The sequence below is a fragment of the Scyliorhinus torazame genome, chromosome 6 (genome assembly GCF_047496885.1).
Source record: "Scyliorhinus torazame isolate Kashiwa2021f chromosome 6, sScyTor2.1, whole genome shotgun sequence".
Lineage (NCBI taxonomy): Eukaryota > Metazoa > Chordata > Chondrichthyes > Carcharhiniformes > Scyliorhinidae > Scyliorhinus > Scyliorhinus torazame.
Genome location: NC_092712.1, coordinates 250,370,713 through 250,392,378, shown reverse-complemented (window position 1 = coordinate 250,392,378; position 21,666 = coordinate 250,370,713). Strand labels below are relative to the sequence as shown.

General features: G+C 46.9%; 1 protein-coding gene across 1 annotated transcript in view; it reads left to right on the top strand.

Moving 5' to 3' along the window:
• The window catches only part of hivep1 (HIVEP zinc finger 1), a 287,398-nt gene that overhangs the window by 243,733 nt on the left and 21,999 nt on the right, over positions 1–21,666 (top strand). The window contains exon 7 of the mRNA XM_072509568.1: positions 19,621–20,111. Within this exon, the coding sequence (XP_072365669.1) occupies positions 19,621–20,111 (491 nt within the window). The remainder of the gene's footprint in view (positions 1–19,620; positions 20,112–21,666) is intronic.

Genomic DNA, 21,666 nt, shown 5'->3' with positions numbered 1-21,666 from the left:
TATTTCTAGCTCGAACATTAAGTTACGGGTGTCTTATCCACTAGTAGTGTTTTATAGGAAGCAATCAGGATGCAGTTATAGTTTATACAGAAAAAGAGCCAAAGGAGATGCATGTTATAGGAAAACAAGGAAATTTAACAGTAGTATTACTGAGAAAGAGAAATGAAGTTAAAAAAGTACACCCGAGTGCTAACAGACTAGATCTGTTGCACATATTTACAATTGGCTGCTTCGTCTCTCTGGCTGTGTATTTTATTTGGCCGGTCAGTCTCTGGTGCATTGCTTGCTGTTTGCCCTGGCTCATGATTGATTGTTTGTTGCTCTGCCCTCTAGTCCTCTTTTTGCCCTTGGGTTTATCTCCTTGCCTCTGTGTCCCTTGCATCCTGCGGTCGTCTTGTGCTTTTTTTTTTTAACCCCCTACTTCTCTTCCTTTTACTAATCATGGCTTGTCTGCTTCTCTCATTCACCCCCCCCTCCTCCTCCAAACAACTCTATTGTCTACAAACAGGAACAAATTGGTGAATGGTCTCCACATCTTGTGGAAGTCCTCTTCCAACCCCCGGATCCGAATTTGATTTTCTGCAGTTGTAGGAATTCCGACAGGTCGAACAGCCATTCTGCAGCTTTGGGTGGTGCTACTGATCGCCAGCCGAGCAGCATTGTTCAGGTGATTAGGGAGAACATAGAACATAGAAAATACAGCACAGAACAGGCCCTTCAGCCCACGATGTTGTGCCGAACCTTTGTCCTAGATTAATCATAGATTATCATTGAATTTACAGTGCAGAAGGAGGCCATTCGGCCCTTTGAGTCTGCACCGGCTCCTGGAAAGAGCACCCTACCCAAACTCAACACCTCCACCCAACACCAAGGGCAATTTTGGACATTAAGGGCAATTTATCATTGACCAATTCACCTAACCTGCACATCTTTGGACTGTGGGAGGAAACCGGAGCACCCGGAGGAAACCCACGCAGACACGGGGAGGACGTGCAGACTCCGCACAGACAGTGACCCAAGCCGGAATCGAACCTGGGACCCTGGAGCTGTGAAGCAATTGTGCTATCCACAATGCTACCATGCTGCCCTTAAGAACAAATAAATCTACACTATATTATTTTACCGTAATCTATGTACCTATCCAATAGCTGCTTGAAGGTCCCTAATGTTGCCGACTCACCTACTTCCCCAGGCAGTGCATTCCATGCCCCCACTACTCTCTGGGTAAAGAACCTACCTCTGATATCCCTCCTATATCTTCCACCTTTCACCTTAAATTTATGTCCCCTTGTAATGGTTTATTCCACCCGGGGAAAAAGTCTCTGACTGTCTACTCTATCTATTCCCCTGATCATCTTATAAACCTCTATCAAGTCGCCCCTCATCCTTCTCCATTCTAATGAGAAAAGGCCTAGCACCCTCAACCTTTCCTCGTAAGACCTACTCTCCATTCCAGGCAACATCCTGGTAAATCTTCTTTGCACCTTTTCCAAAGCTTCCACATCCTTCCTAAAATGAGGCGACCAGAACTGTACACTGTACTCCAAATGTGGCCTTACCAAAGTTTTGTACAGCTGCATCATCACCTCACGGCTCTTAAATTCAATCCCTCTGTTAATGAACGCGAGCACACCATAGGCCTTCTTCACAGCTCTATCCACTTGAGTGGCAACTTTCAAAGATGTATGAACATAGACCCCAAGATCTCTCTGCTCCTCCACATTGCCAAGAACTCTACCGTTAACCCTGTATTCCGCATTCATATTTGTCCTTCCAAAATGGACAACCTCACACTTTTCAGGGTTAAACTCCATCTGCCACTTCTCAGCCCAGCTCTGCAGCCGACAACAGCCCTCCTCACTATCCACAACTCCACCAATCTTCGTATCATCTGCAAATTTACTGACCCACCCTTCAACTCCCTCATCCAAGTCATTAATGAAAATCACAAACAGCAGAGGACCCAGAACTGATCCCTGCAGTACGCCACTGGTAACTGGGATCCAGGCTGAATATTTGCCATCCACCACCACTCTCTGACTTCTATCGGTTAGCCAGTTCGTTATCCAACTGGCCAAATTTCCCACTATCCCATGCCTCCTTACTTTCTGCATAAGCCTACCATGGGGAACCTTATCAAATGCCTTACTAAAATCCATGTATACTACATCCACTGCTTTACCTTCATCCACATGCTTGGTCACCTCCTCAAAGAATTCAATAAGACTTGTAAGGCAAGACCTACCCCTCACAAATCCGTGCTGACTATCCCTAATCAAGCAGTGTCTTTCCAGATGCTCAGAAATCCTATCCTTAAGTACCCTTTCCATTACTTTGCCTACCACCGAAGTAAGACTAACTGGCCTGTAATTCCCAGGGTTATCCCTAGTCCCTTTTTTGAACAGGGGCACGACATTCGCCACTCTCCAATCCCCTGGTACCACCCCTGTTGACAGTGAGGACGAAAAGATCATTGCCAACGGCTCTGCAATTCCATCTCTTGCTTCCCATAGAATCCTTGGATATATCCCGTCAGGCCCGGGGGACCTGTCTATCCTCAAGTTTTTCAAAATGCCCAACACATCTTCCTTCCTAACAAGTATTTCCTCGAGCTTACCAATCTGTTTCACACTGTCCTCTCCAACAATATCACCCCTCTCATTTGTAAATACAGAAGAAAAGTACTCGTTCAAGACCTCTCCTATCTCTTCAGACTCAATACACACTCTCCCGCTACTGTCCTTGATCGGACCTACCCTCGCTCTAGTCATTCTCATATTTCTCACATATGTGTAAAAGGCCTTGGGGTTTTCCTTGATCCTACCCGCCAAAGATTGTTCATGCCCTCTCTTAGCTCTCCTAATCCCTTTCTTCAGTTCCCTCAGCGAGATTGAGGTGTTGGTGGAAACGTGCCCATTGCTAGCGAGTCGGTGAACATCTCTCACGAGTGCGGAGTCAGTGCTGGTGAAAATATTTTGTAGACGTCTGCCGGGAATCCGTCAATCCCAGGGCCTTCCCCACCTGCATGAAGTTGATGCTCTCCATGACTTCCCCCAGTTCTAGTAGCGCTTCCAGCCCCCGTTGTCTATCCTACCCCCACGGCTGGAATGTGTAGTCCATCGAGAAACTGCTTCATCCTCGAGTCCCTGTCGGGGAGGTGTACAGTCCCCGGTAGAAGGACTTGAATGCCTCATTGACTTTTTTAGGCTTGGTTACTAGTCTGCCATTGTTGTCCATGAACTGAGCTATTTCTCTCGTGGCTGCCTGCTATTTCAGCTGGTGAGCCAGCGGGCGAGTGGCTTTGTCTCCGTGTTCATTAAAGGTCCCCTGTGTCTGGTGGAGCTGGTGTACTCCTTTCCTAATGGAGAGCAAGTCAAAGTCCATTTGTAGCTTTTCCCTCTCCGCCTGAAGCTCCACAGTCGGGGCCTCGGGAGTATTGCCAGTCCCTTTCCAATATGGAATTGACCAGTTGTTACCTAGCCGCCGACTCCTGCCTGTCTCTGCATGCTTTATAAGCGATTATCTCACCCCCTAATCATGGCCTTCAGCGCCTCCCAGAACATGAAGGGTGAGACCTCCCCATAATAGTTGGTGATGTACCCGTCTGTGGCCTGTGATATTTTCTCGCAAAATTCCTTATCGGCAAGGAGGGCCGTGTCCAACCTCCATGGGGGATGCTATGGCCCTTCTCCAACCACAGATCCATGTAGTGTGAGCGTGGTAAGAGATTCCGATCGCGGAGTAATCCCTTCTTGCTATCCGTGGAAGCACTGTTTCCCCACTGCAAGGAAGTAGATGCGTGAGTATACCTGGTGTACTTGGCAGAAGAAGTAAAACTCCTCCCCTGGGTGTGTGGGCCTCCATGGGTCCACTGCCCCAATCTGCTCCATAAATGAGCTTTGTTCTTTTGCCATGTTCATCATCGTTGCTGTTAACACCATCCTCTTATTAAGTAGTATTGCTACCCCCAACTCTCGAACCGTAGCATGAATGGTACGTCTGTCCCACCCAGACCTTTCTTACCCTCAGTCGGTCCTTCTCCCTCAGGTGTGTGTCTCGGAGGAAGATTATTTCAGCTTTCATACTTTTCAGGTCTTTTCACTGGGCCGTAAAGTTCCCTGACATTCCAGGTGACTATTCTGATGGGGTGTTTCTGTCTCTCTCTCTCTTTCCCCCCCCCCCCCCCCCCCCCCCCACCACCTGTGGGATCCACCGTACTTATCTTGTAAATGTGCCCCTGCATTCCGGGGTTTCCCTTTGTTAGGAAGCCGGGCCCCCGTGCTCCGGGGTTTCCCTTTGTCCAGGAGCCACCCAACATGATAGTCAACACGGTTTTGTGACGGGTAGGTATTGCCTCACAAACCTTATTGAGTTCTTTGAGAAGGTGACTAAACAGGTGGATGAGGGTAAAGCAGTTGATGTGGTGTATATGGATTTCAGTAAAGCGTTTGATAAGGTTCCCCACGGTTGGCTACTGCAGAAAATACGGAGGCATGGGATTCAGTGTGATTTAGCAGTTTGGATCAGAAATTGGCTAGCTGGAAGAAGACAAAGGGTGGTGGTTGATGGGAAATGTTCAGACGAGTCCAGTTACTAGTGGTGTACCACAAGGATCTGTTTTGGGGCCACTGCTGTTTGTCATTTTTATAAATGACCTGGAGGAGGGCGTAGAAGGATGGGTGAGTAAATTTGCAGATGACACTAAAATGGGTGGAGTTGTGGACAGTGCGGAAGGATGTTACAAGTTACAGAGGGACATAGATAAGCTGCAGCGCTGGGCTGAGAGGTGGCAAATGGAGTTTAATGCAGAAAAGTGAGAGGTGATTCATTTTGGAAGGAATAACAGGAAGACAGACTACTGGGCAAATGGTAAGATTCTTGGCAGTGTGGATGAGCAGAGAGATCTCGGTGTCCATGTACATAGATCCCTGAAAGTTGCCACCCAGGTTGAGAGGGTTGTTAAGACGGCGTACGGTTAGCTTTTATTGGTAGAGGGATTGAGTTTCGGAGCCATGAGATCATATTGCAGCTGTACAAAACTCTGGTGCGGCCGCATTTGGAGTATTGCGTGCAATTCTGGTCGCCGCATTATAGGAAGGATGTGGAAGCATTGGAAAGGGTGCAGAGGAGATTTACCAGAATGTTGCCTGGTATGGAGGGAAGATCTTATGAGGAAAGGCTGAGGGACTTGAGGCTGTTTTCGTTAAAGAGAAGAAGGTTAAGAGGTGACTTAATAGAGGCATACAAGATGATCAGAGGATTGGATAGGGTGGACAGTGAGAGCCTTTTTCCTCGGATGGTGATGTCCAGCATGAGGGGACATAGCTTTAAATTGAGGGGAGATAGATATAAGACAGATGTCAGAGGTAGGTTCTTTACTCCGAGAGTAGTAAGGGTGCGGAATGCCCTGCCTGCAACAGTAGTGGACTCGCCAACACTAAGGGCATTCAAATGGTCATTGGATAGACATGTGGACGATAAGGGAATAGTGTAGATGGGCATTAGAGTGGTTTCCCAGGTCGGCGCAACGAGGGCCGAAGGGCCTGTACTGCGCTGTAATGTTCTATGTTCTATGCCGCCAACTATGTGTTCCCATGTGGGTGTGCCCCTGCACTCCTGGATTTGCCTTTTATTTGGCTCCCTCCAAAGTGGCTGCTTGCGGTGCCATTTTGGTCCATGTCGTCACATGTGGCCTGTTGCAGCCAGCCAAGAGCCCTTCCCCCTCTCCCATAGACTTCTCCCCCTGCATCCTATTATTGTTCTCCTCCCTCTCCCCGTTTAATCCCCTAGCTATGCTCATGCTGGCGGTGTGTACTCCCCCCCCCCCCCCAAACATTGCCAGGCACACCCTACTCTGCAGGAGATGCACCATGGCCCACCCCTTGCTCGTTCCTCCTGGCGCTAGCATTCCCACGAGTGTGATGGCCCCCCTCCTGGGGTCGGTTATACGCCTACCCTTTGCTCACTATAAGCTTTCCTCTCTTTACATCCTGATTACCCTTTCCTGCGCTCGACTGCCTTCGCCCCTTCCTACATTTGGCATAAGATACATAAGAACTGGGAGCAGGAGTAGACCATCTGGCCCCTCGAGCCTGCTCCGCCATTCAATAAGATCATGATTGATCTTTTTGTGGACTCAGCTCCACTTACCCGCTCAACGTAATCTTTTATTCCTTTACTGTTCAAAATCTATCTACCTTTGCCTTAAAAACATTTAACGAGGTAGCCTCAACTACCTCACTGGGCAGGGAATGCCACAGATTCACGACCCTTTGGGTGAAGAAGTTCCTCCTCAACTCAATCCTTAATCTGCTCCCCCTTATTTTGAGGCTAGGCCCTCTCGTTCTAGTTTCACCCGCCAGTGGAAACAACCTCCCTGCTTCTATCCTATCTATTCCCTTCATAATTTTATATGTTTCTAGAAGATCCTCCCTTATTCTTCTAAATTCCAATGAATATAGGCCCAGTCTACTCAGTCTCTCTTCATAAGCTAATCCTCTACGCCTTAAGAGGGTCAATGGTCGGGTTCACCTGGAGGTGGCAGCCGTTCGTCGACTTTCTCAGAGAAAATTGAAATGTCAGCAGATGCAGTATTCCAAGGTGGGGGGGCCGGATTGTTGTTGTATGTTTGGGGTGTGTGAAGATTGAGATGGGGGAGGAAATGTTCATTATACCATGTTGATGTCATTGTCAGTTATTTTTCTAAAAATTTTCAAATACCTTAATAAAAATAATTTTTTAAAAAATAAGCTAATCCTCTCAACACATTTGCCACCTTAATTACTTGCTGCACCTGCAAACCAACTTTTTGTGATTCATGCGCAAGGACACCCAGGTCCCTCTGCACAGCAGCATGTTGCAATTTTTAAAATAATAGTCACTTTTGCTGTTATTCCTACCATAATGGATGACCTCACATTTATCAACATTGAATTCCATCTGCCAGACCCTTGCCCACTCACTTAAATTATCTATATCCCTTTGAGACTTTCAGTGTCCTCTGCACACTTGGCTCTACCACTCATCTTAGTGCCATCTGCGAACTTTTACACATTGCACTTGGTCCCCAACTCCAGATCATCTATGTAAATTGTAAACAATTGCGGATCCAATACTGACCCGAGGCATACCACTAGCCACTGATCGCCAACCAGAAAAACACCCAATTATCCCCATTCTTTGTTTTCTGTCAGTTAAACAATCCTCTATCCATGCTAATACATTACCCGTAATGCCATGCGCCTTTATCTTATGCAGCAGCCTTTTGTCTGGCATCGCGTTGAATGCCTTCTGGAAATCCAGATACACCACACCCACCAGTTCCTTGTTGTCCACCGCGCTTGTAATGTCCTCAAAGAATTCCATTAAATTAGTCAAACATGACCTGCGTTTCATGAACCCATCCTACGTCTGCCCAATGGGACAATTTCTATCCAAATGTCTCACTATTTCTTCCTTAATGATACATTCAAGCATTTTCCCCACAACAGAAGTTAAACTAGCCGGCCTATAGTTACCCGCTTTTTGACTGTCTACTTTTTTTAAACAGTGGCATCACATTTGCTGTTTTCCAATCTGCCGGAACTGCCCCAGAGTCCAGCGAATTTTGGTAAATTACCACGAGCACATTTGCTATCTCCCCTACCACCTCTTTTAGTTCCTGGGATGCATTCCGTCAGGGCCAGGAGACTCGTTTACTTTTAGCCCCATTAGCTTGTGCAACACTACCTCCTTAGAGATAATGATAGCCTCCTTGCCAACAATTATTGGCATGTTATTTGTGTCTTCCATTGTGAAGACCGACACAAAATACCTGTTCAATGCCTCAGCCATTTCCTCATTTCCCATTATTAAATATCCCTTCTCATCCTCTAAAGGACCAATGATTACCTCAGCCACTCTTTTTCATTTTATATATTTGTAGAAAAGTTTGCTTTCTTTTTATAGTCTGAGCTAGTTTACTCTCAAAATCGATCTTGCGTTTCGTGGCTTTCTGTTGACCTTTAAATATTTCCCAATCCTCTAGTTTTCCACTTATCTTTGCCACTTTGTATGGTTCTCTTGATCCTCTATTTTCCCTGCATCACCACCAACCTCGCTATCTCCGTCTCTAGGGCAGTGATCTGGCCCCTCTGATCTGTTGAGGCTTTTTCTAATTCCTTGATGGTGTTTCCCTGGGCCTCCACTTGTCTCTCTGCCTTGTCCAGGGCCACCTGCATGGTGGCCAGGGTCTCCCTGACCGCCGGGTTAATGTCGGTCTTGATTTCTTCCTTGAGCTCCCTTAGTTCTCCAGGGAGGAACTGCCTCCATCCACCCTCCGGTGAAGGAGAGCTCCATGTGCGGTTTGTTGGTCCCTCTCGTTCTGGTGTGGCCGGGACTTCGTCGCCTCATGCGTCCGCTGTCTCGACCGCTTGTTTTTCCTGGTTTCTGCCTCTTACTGTTTCTTTGTGGCCTCTGGAGCTACGTTGCTCAGCATTGTCTTTTGTACTGTTGTTAGGTAGGGTGAGGGATACTTTTTTCCGTTTCAGCAGGCTATTTTGAGCAAAGGAGACTAATTTCAGGGTCTTGGGAGGAGAGTCACCTTTTGTGCATCAGCTCACCACACCCGCATCACCGGAAGTCCAACCTAACCATCCTTGGACAGTCCACCTAACCTGCACATCTTTGGACTGTGGAAGGACCCAGAGGAAACCCAGAGGAAAAAAGTGAAAACTCCACATAGACGAGGCCTGGATCAAACCCGGGTCCCTGGCGCTGTGAGGCAGTAGTGCTAATCACTCTGCCATTATGCCACCCGTGGGGTTGCAAACCCCCAGCACCTTCTTGGGGCCAAGTCACAGAATTCTAGAGGGGGAATACTGTGGGGCAAAGAAGCAGCACATTGGAGGGAAGATCTGAAATATTGTCCGTGTTAACCTTTCATGTGAAATTATGATTTACTGTTATGAAGTAGAGCTTGAAAAAATTGGGATGTTCTCTCAAACTGAGATGCTTTTAATGAGAAACCTAGTGGAGGTTTTCAAAATTTTGAAAGGATTTGAAGAAGGTAAATGGTGAAGATGTTTTCCACTGACTGACAGATTGATACGGTTAACACGTCAAAGAAAAAACGTGAACATCTAGATTTTCTCTTGTCAGAAAAGGTTATTAGAACAAAGTATCCCCCACCCCACCAAACATGGCTGCTGAGGCAGAAACTAGAAGAACATGTGAAATTGAAAGTATTTGAAAAGGAAGATCACTCCAGTTAAAAAGCTTGTATAGACACAGATATAATAGGCCAATTGCTGTAATTTATACTGCAGATTTTTTAAAACACAATTATTTGTGTGGAGATGACACATAGGAAAGGAAAATACCACTTGTGAAGTCCTTGTCTGTCTAGATTAATTGTCTGACGGATTTAAAATAATAACTCATTGTAATTTAAGCAGTCTCCGTGTCTGCAGCAATTTATACTTCTACTTCCTGGAATAACATTTAACAAAGAGGTTATTAAAAAAAAAGTTATTTGGTGGATGTAATAACATTTAGTAGTTAATATTACTGTGTCAGTATTTTTAGACCTATCTGAAAGATGCCTAATCTGCTGGAATTAATTTGTGATCTATTTAAAATTTTTGCAGATATAAGAGTGACTGACTAGGTTCTCGTTTTTGCTGCAGGGGTGTTGCAGTTAACTACAACATTATCTTAAACAATTGCAATTATTTAAATATCGATAACCCAATAGATGTGAGGAATGGACTTGCAAAACTGTCAGCCCAGTTAGTGCAATCTCTTATTTTGAATAATTTTATCTTGTATAAACTCAGCTCTCTTCTGTGTTGGGCACACACTGAGCCAATATCCTCTTGTTATTATGATCTACCATGTCATGTTTTCCACAGTACTTCTACACATAAATTGCCATTGTGTTTTCCAGTCAAGTTGTTGACTGTTGATGACTATGTAGGGAGGAAAGGCGTGAAATCCAGTTGTGTAACACTGCTCGAAGACCTACCTGAGCTTTCATGCATGTGAGGTGTTGCCGACTGCTGCCTCTACAGCATTTAGTGAAGTGTAGTCCAGAAAGTGCCTCCCCTATATGCACCCGAAGACACTGAAAGAGCGATATCATGATCTCATTGACCCAAATGGGTTGATTCAACTAATACCAAATTTGGTCAATACGTGTGCAGGCAGCTGCTTCATTATTTAACCCTTAAACAGCAAGCGTTGTGAAACAAGATGGGGTTTGTTCTGGAGCTATTTCAGCGGCTACACAACACATTGCAGCTGAGATGCTTTTGACTCATTATGCTGAGGCAAAGTTTATGGCAGAACAATGCTGAATTGCTGGAGTAATTTTGAGGTTTTTGCTGCCCACAGGAAGGGAGGCAAAAACATTGCCTTTCATAGATATAGGGTCAGTCGTTGCACTGCCACTTGCTCTGGAACATGATCAGGAAATGCAGAGGAGACGGAGGGAAGCTCTTCAAAGAGTGAGGCAAAGGAGGACTCTTTATACAAGGCCCTATACACAAAATGACAAGAAGCATCGCTCCCACATAACAATGAGCCAGGAGCGGTAGAATCATAGATTCCCTACAGTGGAGAAGGAAGCCATTCGGCCCACCAACTCTCTTTGAAAGAGTACTTCATCCAAACTCACTCCCCCGCCCTATCCCATTAACCCCTTAATCTCACCTACACATCTTACTGGACACTCTGGCAATTTAGCATGGTCAATCCACCTAACCTGCACATCTTTGGATGGGGGAGGAAACCGGAACACTCGAAGGAAACCCACGTAGACTGAGAATGTGGACTTCCGGTTGCGGCGATGACCAGCTAAGCCGCACGTTTCGGCGGCTCCAGCTTAGACGGACCTTCGGGCTCTTTTAATAGCCCCAAGAGGAATTTTGTTTTCGACGTAACCCGGTGTGGGGTAAAGCAACAGGGAGTGTGTGTGTGTGTCCCCCCCCCCCCCAGTGGGAAAGAAAAAGATCGGCGGCGGCGGCCAGATCTCGGAGTATCCTCGAGGGCAGCGGCAGAGGAAAGAAAGGAGCAAGTTGGCGTCGGAGGGAGCCCAGGCGACATGGGGACCGGACCAAGACGAATTTTTAAGACGGTGTGTGGAGCTGCTAAAAAAGGAGGTGCTGGCCCCGATGCTACAGACAATCGAGGGGCTTAAAGAGACACAAAAGGCCCAGGAGATAGAGCTCCGTGTGGTGGAGCAGAAGGTAACTGACAACGAGGACGAGATCCTGGGCCTAGCGGTCAAAATGCAGACGCACGAGGTGCTCCATAAGAAGTGCATCGAAAGAATTGAAGTCCTGGAAAATAGATCAAGGAGAAAGAACCTCCGGATCCTGGGTCTCCCCGAGGGAGTGGAAGGAGCTGACGGCGGGGCTTATGCGAGCACGATGCTATGCTTGCTAATGGGAGCTGAGGCCCCCTCGGGCCCCTTGGAAGTGGAAGGGGCCCACCGGGTCCCTGCGAGGAGACCAAAGATTGGAGAACCACCTAGGGCGATGATCGTGTGATTTCTCCGCTTCAATGACAGAGAGGTTGTTCTGAGGTGGGACAAGAAGGTACGAAGTAGCAGATGGGAGAATGCGGTGATACGAGTGTATCAGGATTGGAGTGCGGAGGTGGCGAGAAGGAGGGCGAGTTTCAATCGAGCCAAGGAGGTGCTGCATAAGAAGAAAGTGAAGTTCGGGATGTTGCAGCCGGCGCGATTATGTGTCACGCACCAGGATAGACATTACTATTTTGAAACATCGGAAGAAGCATGGGCCTTCATTCAAAAAGAGAAACTGGACCAGAACTGAGGGACTGATGTTGGAGGGGAAACGACAATGCTGATGTATAGAGGTATAAATTGGGGAGGGGGACACACTGAGAAATGTGGGCGCCGGTGGGGGGGGGGAATAGAGACACAGGCGGGGGATGGGGAATGGGAACGGGGCGGTAGGGGGAGCTGTGCCATGGGGGGCGGGATGGTTCTAGAAAGCGCGGGGTTTCTTTTTCTTTTTCCCGCGCCAGAGAGATGATGACGGGAAGATAGGCACAAGGAGGATGGGTGTTCCTCACACGGGGGGGGGGGTCATGGAGAGAGCGGGAGAAGCCGGGGTCAGTGGAAGTCAGCTGACTTTCGGAAGCAATAAGGGGGGAGTAACCATGCTAGATGGGGATCTAGCGGGGGGGGAGGGGGGGACACAACTGGGTTGCTGCTGCTGAGATCGAAAGGGAGCTGGTAAGAGAAAAGGTGGTCGAGGCGGTAATGCGCCGCCTGGGGGACGGGTGGGTGCGCGGAACCGGGACGTGGGACTGGCCCAGAGAGGGTGATGGCTAGTCGACAGGGGAGGGGGGGTGGGCAGCCCCCCAGTCCGGGTGATCACGTGGAACGTGAGAGGCCTAAATGGGCCGATTAAGAGGGCCCGAGTGTTCGCGCACTTAAAAGGACTGAAGGCAGACGTGGCCATGCTTCAAGAGACGCATCTGAAGGTGGCGGACCAGGTTAGGTTAAGGAAAGGATGGGTGGGACAGGTGTTCCCTTCAGGGCTGGAGGCAAAGAATAGAGGGGTGGCCATATTGGTGGGGAAACGGGTGTCGTTCGAGGCTAGGAACATTGTAGCGGACAGTGGGGGCAGATATGTGATGGTGAGTGGCAGACTGCTGGTAAGAACCTTTAATGAGGCCAGAGAAGGGGGGACCCTACCCCCGACAATGTCGGAGGCGACGATATCACTAATCCTGAAGCGAGATAAAGACCCGCTGCAATGCGGGTCTTATAGGCCTATCTCGCTCCTGAATGTGGACGCCAAGTTGTTGGCAAAAGTGCTGACAATGAGGATAGAGGATTGTGTCCCGGAGGTGGTGCACGAAGATCAGACAGGGTTCGTAAAGAGGAGACAATTGAATGTCAACGTGCGACGGCTATTGGGGGTGATAATGATGCCCCCAGCAGAAGGGGAGGCAGAGATGGTGGCGGCAATGGATGCAGAGAAGTCATTCGATAGGGTAGAGTGGGAGTATTTATGGGAGGTGCTGAGGAGGTTTGGGTTCGGGGAGGGGTTTGTCAGCTGGGTTAAACTCCTCTACGGGGCCCCAATGGCAAGTGTAGTCACAAATCGACAAAGATCGGAGTATTTTCGACTACATAGGGGTGCCCTCTGTCCCCATTACTGTTCGCGCTGGCAATTGAACCACTGGCCATAGCGCTGAGAGACTCCAGGAAATGGAGAGGGGTGATTAGAGGGGGAGAGGAACACCGAGTGTCACTCTACGCAGATGACTTACTGCTGTATGTGGCGGATCCAGTGGGGGGGATGACAGAGGTTATGCAGATATTGAGGGAGTTTGGAGATTTCTCGGGATATAGGCTTAACATGGGAAAGAGTGAGCTTTTCGTAATACACCCTGGGGACCAGAGTAGAGGGATAGATGGCCTACCGCTAAGGAGAGTGGAAAGAAACTTCCGATACCTGGGGATTCAGATAGCCAGGAGCTGGGGAACCCTACACAGACTCAATCTGACTCGGCTGATGGAGCAAATGGAAGAGGATTTCAAAAGGTGGGATATGCAGCCGCTATCACTGGCGGGCAGAGTGCAGGCGATTAAGATGATGGTCCTCCCGAGGTTCTTATTTGTGTTTCAATGTCTCCCGATATTGATCACTAAGGCCTTTTTCAAGAAAATAGATAGAAGCATCATGAGCTTCGTGTGGGCAGGGAAGGCCCCGAGGGTAATGACGGGGTTCCTGCAACGTAGCAGGGACGGAGGGGGACAGGCGTTGCTGAATTTGGGCGACTATTACTGGGCCGCCAATGTGGCGATGGTCCGTAAGTGGATGATAGAGGGAGAGGGGGCAGCGTGGAAAAGGCTGGAGATGGCGTCCTGTAAAGGAATGAGCTTAAAAGCGCTGGTGACGGCGCCACTACCGCTCTCCCCGAAAAGGTTTACCACAAACCCAGTGGTGGCGGCAACACTAAGTATCTGGGGGCAATGGAGGCGACAGAGGGGTGTGTTGGGAGCCTCGGTGTGGTCCCCGATCAGGAACAACCATAGGTTTGCCCCAGGGAGGTTGGTGGAGGGTTCCAGAGCTGGCACCGGGCAGGAATTAGGAGAGTGGAAGACTTATTTATAGATGGGACGTTTGCGAGCTTGGGAGCGCTAGAGGAAAAGTACGAGCTGCCTCCGGGGAACATCTTTAGGTATATGCAGGTGAGGGCGTTTACGAGACAGCAAGTGAGGGAATTTCCGCTGCTCCCAACACAGGGGATCCAGGATAGAGTGCTTTCGAGGGTGTGGGCCGGGGAGGGCAAAGTGTCCAAAATATACCGGGAGATGAGAGAAGAGGGGGAGTAGCTGGTAGAAGAGCTGAAAGGAAAATGGGAAGAAGAGCTCGGGGAGGAGATTGAGGAGGGTTTGTGGGCTGATGCCCTAAGTAGGGTAAATTCCTCTTCCTCGTGTGCCAGGCTTAGCCTGATCCAATTTAAGGTGTTACATAGAGCACACATAACGGGAGCAGGTTCTTCGGAGTGGAGGACAGGTGCGGGGGAAGCCCGGCGAACCACCCACACATGTTTTGGTCGTGTCCGGCACTGGAGGGGTATTGGAGGGGAGTGGCGGGAGTGAAGGTCCGGGTCAAGCCAAGCTGGGGGTTAGCTATATTTGGGGTAGCGGATGAGCCGGGCGTGCAGGAGGCGAAAGGTCGATATTGTGGCCTTTGCGTCCCTAGTAGCCGGCGAAGGATTTTACTCGTGGAAGAAAGCGAAACCCCCCTGGCGTGGAGGCCTGGATAAACGATATGGCAGGGTTCATAAAACTGGAGTGGATGAAGTTTGCGCTGAAAGGATCGGCTCAGGGGTTCACCAGGCGGTGGCAACCGTACCTCGACTATCTAGCGGAACGTTAGGGGGAAAATAGATAGCCAGCAGCAGCCTGGGGGGGAGGGGGGGGGGGTAAATTGTTTTTGTTCTAGATGGGGTGAAGGGGCTGGGGGGGGAGAGCACTATTTTCGTGTTATTTTGTTAGTTCACTATTTTATTTAAACAATGTTATCTATCAGTTACCATGTTACCGTTTTTGTTGATTTGTAAGGGGGAAAAATTGTGTTGGAAAACCTGAATAAAATATATATATTTTTTAAAAGACAGGGAGAATGTGCAAATTCCACACAATCAGTGACCCAAGGACGGAGTTGATCCCGGGTCCCTGGCACTGTGAAGCAGCAGTGCTAACCACTGTGCCACCTTGCCTGAGGAAGCTACAGTTCACAAAGGAGCTAGTCATGGAGTTGTGTCACCTCCTTCACACCTGCCTGGGGTGTCAAACCAGAGCAAAGGTAGCTATCTGAATGGCTGTGAAGATCACCCTTCTTCTTGCACTCTGTGCCACAGAATATTGCCTGGCGGGAGTGGCAACATCCACAACGTTTTTCAGTTCCCCATGCATAGAAGCATCATGGTGTTGACAGGAGGAGGGGACATCATCCTCTTCTTCCTGAGGAGAGAACACCAAGTTGAAAGAGCACGTGGATTCACTCGGACAGTCAGCTTCCCAATGGTGCTAGGCACTGTCAACTGTGCACACATGCATCTGTGGACCCCTCCACGTCAACAGGAGTGATAGCCCAACTGCAAGAGTTTAAACATGCAGTTGATGTGCAACCACTGCAAGAAATTAAATGGCCACTATCCTGATAGCATCGCAACACTTTTATCCTGTGATAGTCCACATTGCCAACCATCTTGAGGCCTCCAAGATTAACTACAGGATCGCGGCTTCATTACAAGGAATACCCCCTCCCACACATGGGTGATGACCCCTTTCCACCATCCCACCATACGCGGTCAGGTGGTGTCAATGAAAGCCATGGAGCCACTCACAACACCCTGGAGCAAACATTGGTCTTCCTAAGCAAAGGTTTCACTGCTTAGATCACTGTGGGGAATCAATGCCCGGGAGAGTTTCTATGTGATGGTATGCTGTGTCCTCCAAAACTTTGCAATTATGCGCGCCCAACCATTGCATCCTGGGATCTAGAGGCCACTCTGGGAGGAAGAGATGGCAGCAAGGAGGAGACCACATGCAACTGGACAGAGGGGCTGTATTGTGAAGTTTCACTTCAGTTGAAATTAATTTCCCTACCTCAGCATTGACCCACCATTCTCTGACAGTGGGTCCATCTCATAATCCCCATCATCAAGATTCTTGTCCATCATCATTGACGGTCAATGGCAAATTCCATTACTCAACAGCTTTATCCATCCAGCAATATGTCAATAATACAAAAAATAATCTGAACTTTTGTCACTGCCTGGGCTGCTGCTCTCGCCTGTCATGCTGCTCTTGGGAGTAGCAGGTGCCACTGGCTCTGTGAGGTTCATCCTAACGATTCTATTAATCATCTCCTCAAAGATGCTGAGGGATTGCAGACAGGCTTCTCTCAGCTGGTCCTACGGGTTTTTCACCTGTTGGATGCAGCACCTCCTTCATTAGAAGGGCAAAATGTCTGTGTGCCACGTGGCACCTGCCATAGTTGAATAGCTGTAGGTTTGCAAAGCTGTGTATTGTGATCCAAAAGTGTGCTTGGGTGAAGTGTAATACAAGGATGTTAGGGATGAGTCCTGAGTGTCGGTGTACTGCTGGGTAAGAGATTTGTTGCATTGAATAGTGGCCCAGGTTAGTGACACAGGTGGGTGTGAGATGTTATGTATACGTGCATTCACTCACTTTGATCACCCATGTGAGGTCAATAAACTTCTTTTGGCATTTGCTGACATGTCCTGGTCAGATGAAATCACCCTTGCCACCTTCTACCACCCTTTGAGGCTCAATCATGAAGGTTTCTTACCCTCCGGCAGAAACATGGCCTCTTCCTGGGCTCCACCTATCTGACCAGCACATCCAGGGCAGTGTCACTGAAGCAGATAGTCCTTACCAAGCAGTTATGTTTTGACATCTCCTTGCCCCTCAATGCTCCAATCCTGCAGCGCATTGTTGCATCTTCCCTTTTACAGGGACTGTGCCATTAAAAGGGGAAGACTACCTGGAGCACATCATTTGTGTCATGAGCAGAGGTTGCTCGCAGCATTACATGTACGAGTTCAACATTTGAGCCACTCTACCATGCTGCAATCATTGAAATGAGGTGGGTACAAATTTTGCATGCTTCTCCACTCATTTCGAATCGATGACGGGAGGTTGCGAACAGTGACCCCTGCAAAAACCAGAGCAAACTAATTTTAGCACAGACTCACTTCAAATGTTCATTCCACAGCACCACCTAGTGACCAATCCTACAGCTACATTGGTATCATCAGTACATGGGTTTCTATCCTAAATGTTTTACTATACGGTTAAATATTGTTATAAAAGTGGGATCAAATAATATTACATAAAATAGTCAGGGAGTGTGACTGCTTTGTGTACCGTCTACAAGGTGCACTGTAACAAATTACCACGGTTTCTTTGAAGCTATCTCCCAAACCCATGATCTTGACCACCTAGACAGGGGTTTTCAAACTCAGAGTCGTGACCCGTGGGTGGGTTTCGGGAGGGTAGTGGAGCTCGCTCGCAGCATTCCTGATCGCGGGAGGAACACCCTCCTGCCACGACCGGCCTTTAAAATGCCGGCAGTGACGGACTTTTGAGATTGACTGCCATCCCGCGTATGCGTGCCGGATCAAGCAGTACGCAGGCCGGAGCCCAGCAGGGTGGACAGCCTCCTGACGTCAGTGTGCTGTCCAGGGTCGATTTTCTTTCAGAGAACGACTGAGTCTTCCCACCAAGAGCAGCGGTAGAGAAGCAGGTCACGCACCCCGTGCGCTGATGTCACGTATTCTGGGCGCGAGAGAAATTCCTCCATTTTGCAGCTGCCAGCAGTGCTGGTGAGAACTCCTGAGCCTCTAGTGAACAACCCATGAAGAGGATGCTGAAAATGGGAACAAAGCAGCATGAAGATAATTACTTGAGATATGGGTTATTAATTGTTCCACTGCAAATCAGGATTCAATGGTCATGTGTGTTGTATGCAGGGAAGTACTGGCAAATGAAAGTTTAAAACCCTCAAAACGTCAAAGCAAAGAACAAAGAAAAGTACAGCACAGGAACAGGCCCTTTGGCTCTCCAAGCCTGCGCCGACCATGCTGCCCGTCTAAACTAAAATCTTCTAAATTTCCGGGGTCTGTATCCCTCTATTCCCATCCTATTCATGTATTTGTCAAGATGCCCCTTAAACGTCACTATTGTTTCTGCTTCCACCGCCATATATTTGAAGACTAAATCGTGGCGGGTTCGAGGACAACCCTCTTTATTTTGTTTTCACGGATGCAGTATGATCTTAAATCATCGGCAGAAGTCATTATCAGAAATGCAGCATTGAATAACAAAGCAAGTGACTACATGAGTACCAAGCAGGCACATCTGTCACATTAAAGGCAAGTGAAAATGATGGGTCGCAAAGGTCAGCCAGTATAGGTCCCGAAGGATGGACGGTTGGCAAAAATGGTTCCCGGGCAAAAAGGTTTGAAACACACTGACTGAGAAGGACAAGGCCAACAGGTGCAAGGGAATTCACCTCCAGGTTATACGTCCTGACTCATAATTATATTGTCATTTCTTAGCGATATTAGATCAGAACTGGAACTCCCTATATAAGAGCACTTAACGTGAACTTCAGTGATTTGTGAAGCTGGCTCAACACTGGATAGGCCTGTGTTGTTTTCCCGGGAATAGAAAATGCTGTGGGGGGACCTGATTGAGGTGTATAAAATTATGAGGGACATAGATAGGGTGGTTAGGAAAGTACTTTTCCCCTTATTGGAGTGGTCAATGACCACTGGGCATAGATTTAAGGTAATGGGCAGGAGATGTGAGGAAAAACATTTTCACCCAGATGGCAGTTGAAATCGGGAACTCTCTGCCTAAAGGGTGGTAGAAGCGGGATCCCTCAACTTTTGAGAAGTATTTAGATGAGCACTTGAAATGCCATTGCATACAAGACTATGGACCAAGTGCTAGAAAATGGGCTTAAAATAGTTAGGTGCTTGATGGTTGGCACGGACGGGGTGGGCAAAAGTGCCTCTTTCTACGCAGTAAAACTCTATGACACTGCCTCAGGACCAATTGGGGATGGCAACTCAATGCTAGCAATGCTCATGTTCCAATATCTAATTCATTTTTTGAATAGCATATGTTTTTTTAAAAATATAGTTTATTGGAATATATTTATTGTATCAATCAACATGATTAGAAATTATATTCTTACAGAAGATGGATTGTAAAATTATATTCTTACAGAAGATAGATTGTAAAAAGGTTTTTATAAAACTTGCTCCAATGAGTGTATGTTTCTACAGAAGTGTGCAGTGTCACGTTATAGGTAACAAAATCACCATGCAAAACCATATTGTTCCTTATCTTTTTGAAGTGTTTGATGGAAGAAATCATGAAGTGGCGAATTCAGTGAATTTGGCATTCCTGGTCATCTGAGGGATTTGTTGTTTCATCTCTGAAACAGTTCACAATTAATTTACAATAAATGGTTTTTCACTTAATGCACCAAAACTAATTTCAGGATTATTTGTTATTTATCTCACTAGTTGACAGTTTTATTTGTTTAACAGGTGACAAATCGAAAGGTGGACGTGAGTGCCTGTACTCTGATGCTGAAGACTCCGATGGTCAGGATGAGGAAGACTATGAAATTGAGGATGATGATGAAGACAGTCAAGGAGAAACAGGATTATCAGCTACTCCTTCAGTAACAGCAAGCCCTCAACATAACCTACAGAGAAACGACCAGCTTGGTATACTGACTGCTGCCTCTGCCTCTCTGGCTGCCAATGTGATGAGGACAGCAAAGGATTCTATTTTACCGACCAACAGTCTTGAGGTACTGCCTGCTGTTTGGTTTACACAGAATGCCGGTGATGATGAAGTCAAATCTAAATTCTCACCAGTCCATCGCCATGCGATTGAAGAAGAGAAAGGCTTGTCTCCTGAAGCTAGAGGTATATTAACTCAGGCTGGCCAAAAGTCTTCCGGTTTTCAGGTGGCATCTGGTAATCAAAATATGCAAGAAAATCTTGGAAAGAAAACCATAGATCACTCAAAGGTACATGTGTTTTATCATATAATGTTTTATCTTGTATTTTGACCAAAGGTTTGGGTGACAAAATAAGGGGCATAAACATAGATTTTATAGCTGGAACAATTATTTTGTAAGCACATTTCTAATTTTTTGTAGAATTGTATTGAAAACCAGATATCAATTTTATGTATGATACTTTCTGTAAAGTTGAAATAGAATCTGAGATAATGGAAGCGCTGATTTATCTTTATCCAATCAACTTCACTCCTAAGCTTTAAGAGGACAGCTTCTTAATTTAAAAGCACTAAGACAACTGAGGCTGTACATTTTTGGGGGCTAAAGATTGAGTTTCTGCCTGAAGAACACGATGGCTGGATTTTTAGCCCCATCGTGGTGCAAGCAGGGCTGGATAATGCAGTGAGCTGTTCAAAATCCATTTACTTCGGGACTGGAAGATCCCACCAGAAGGAGGACCTTAAATTTCCACACAAGGAACAGGAGTAGTATTAGATCATATGTCCCATCAAGTTTGCTCTGTCATTCAATGCAATCATAGATGTTCCTGGATTTCAACCCCATTTTCCTGCCCGCTCCTCCTATCTCTTTCTTGCGATACCAAAAATCTGCCTAACCCAGTCTTAAATGTATTCCAATGATGAAGCACCCACAACCCTCTGAGGTAAAGAATTCCAAAGATTCAAAACTCTTTCGAGTGAAATAATTTCTCCTCCTTTCAGTTCTAAATAATTGGTCCCTTATCCTGAGACTGCCCCCATGTTTCAGATTCCCTGACCACCATGAACAATCTGTGATTCTCAGCGCCTGGTCTATAAAACCCCCTCTGATATTAATATATCAGAAAATTCCTGCCACATTGCCCATAGCTTTCCACTTAAAGTTTACCCCTTGATGTCAGTACAGATCTGAAGATTTGTACTGATATTACAATGGCATTGGCCACCAGCTATTCTGAAGCTGTACACTCTGCCACTGCTTTTCGTATAGCTTACAATCTAGTTTTTCCACATGAAGTCAGGATCTTAATATTCCCTCCTTCAGGGAAATCAAAACTAACATGGTGAATAATTGCCTGACACAAAATCATTACCGTTCAGCAGTGTGCTTGGAAGGAGGGATTTCAGTCTTTTGTTTTGGATTAATAATTGGAAGTAAAGAGATGTATTAAACATATCTATGCTTTTATTAATTTTGCTTTGAATTATAAAACCTTGTACATCCTGTAATATCACAGTGCATGTGTTTGGGCAGATAGACAAGGGCAGTTTCTGTTTTAATTATTACTTGACCATTGTTACTTGAGCATTTAGATTAATATCTAAAGAATGTCAGGACATTAAATCCCTTCCCTTGGCACATAATTTTCATAGTATTCAAGTGAACTGAATCTGTGCTCCTAAATGAATTATGAGGTAAAGCCTCAAGGGAATACAGAAATGAATGTAGTCTAATTTTAGGAATCAACTAGATGCCAAACACTAGACAATACCTCAAACATTTTGTGTCTGTGTATAAAGTGTAAACACGGCCACTTGTTCTCATTTTCCTGCTCTACTATAAT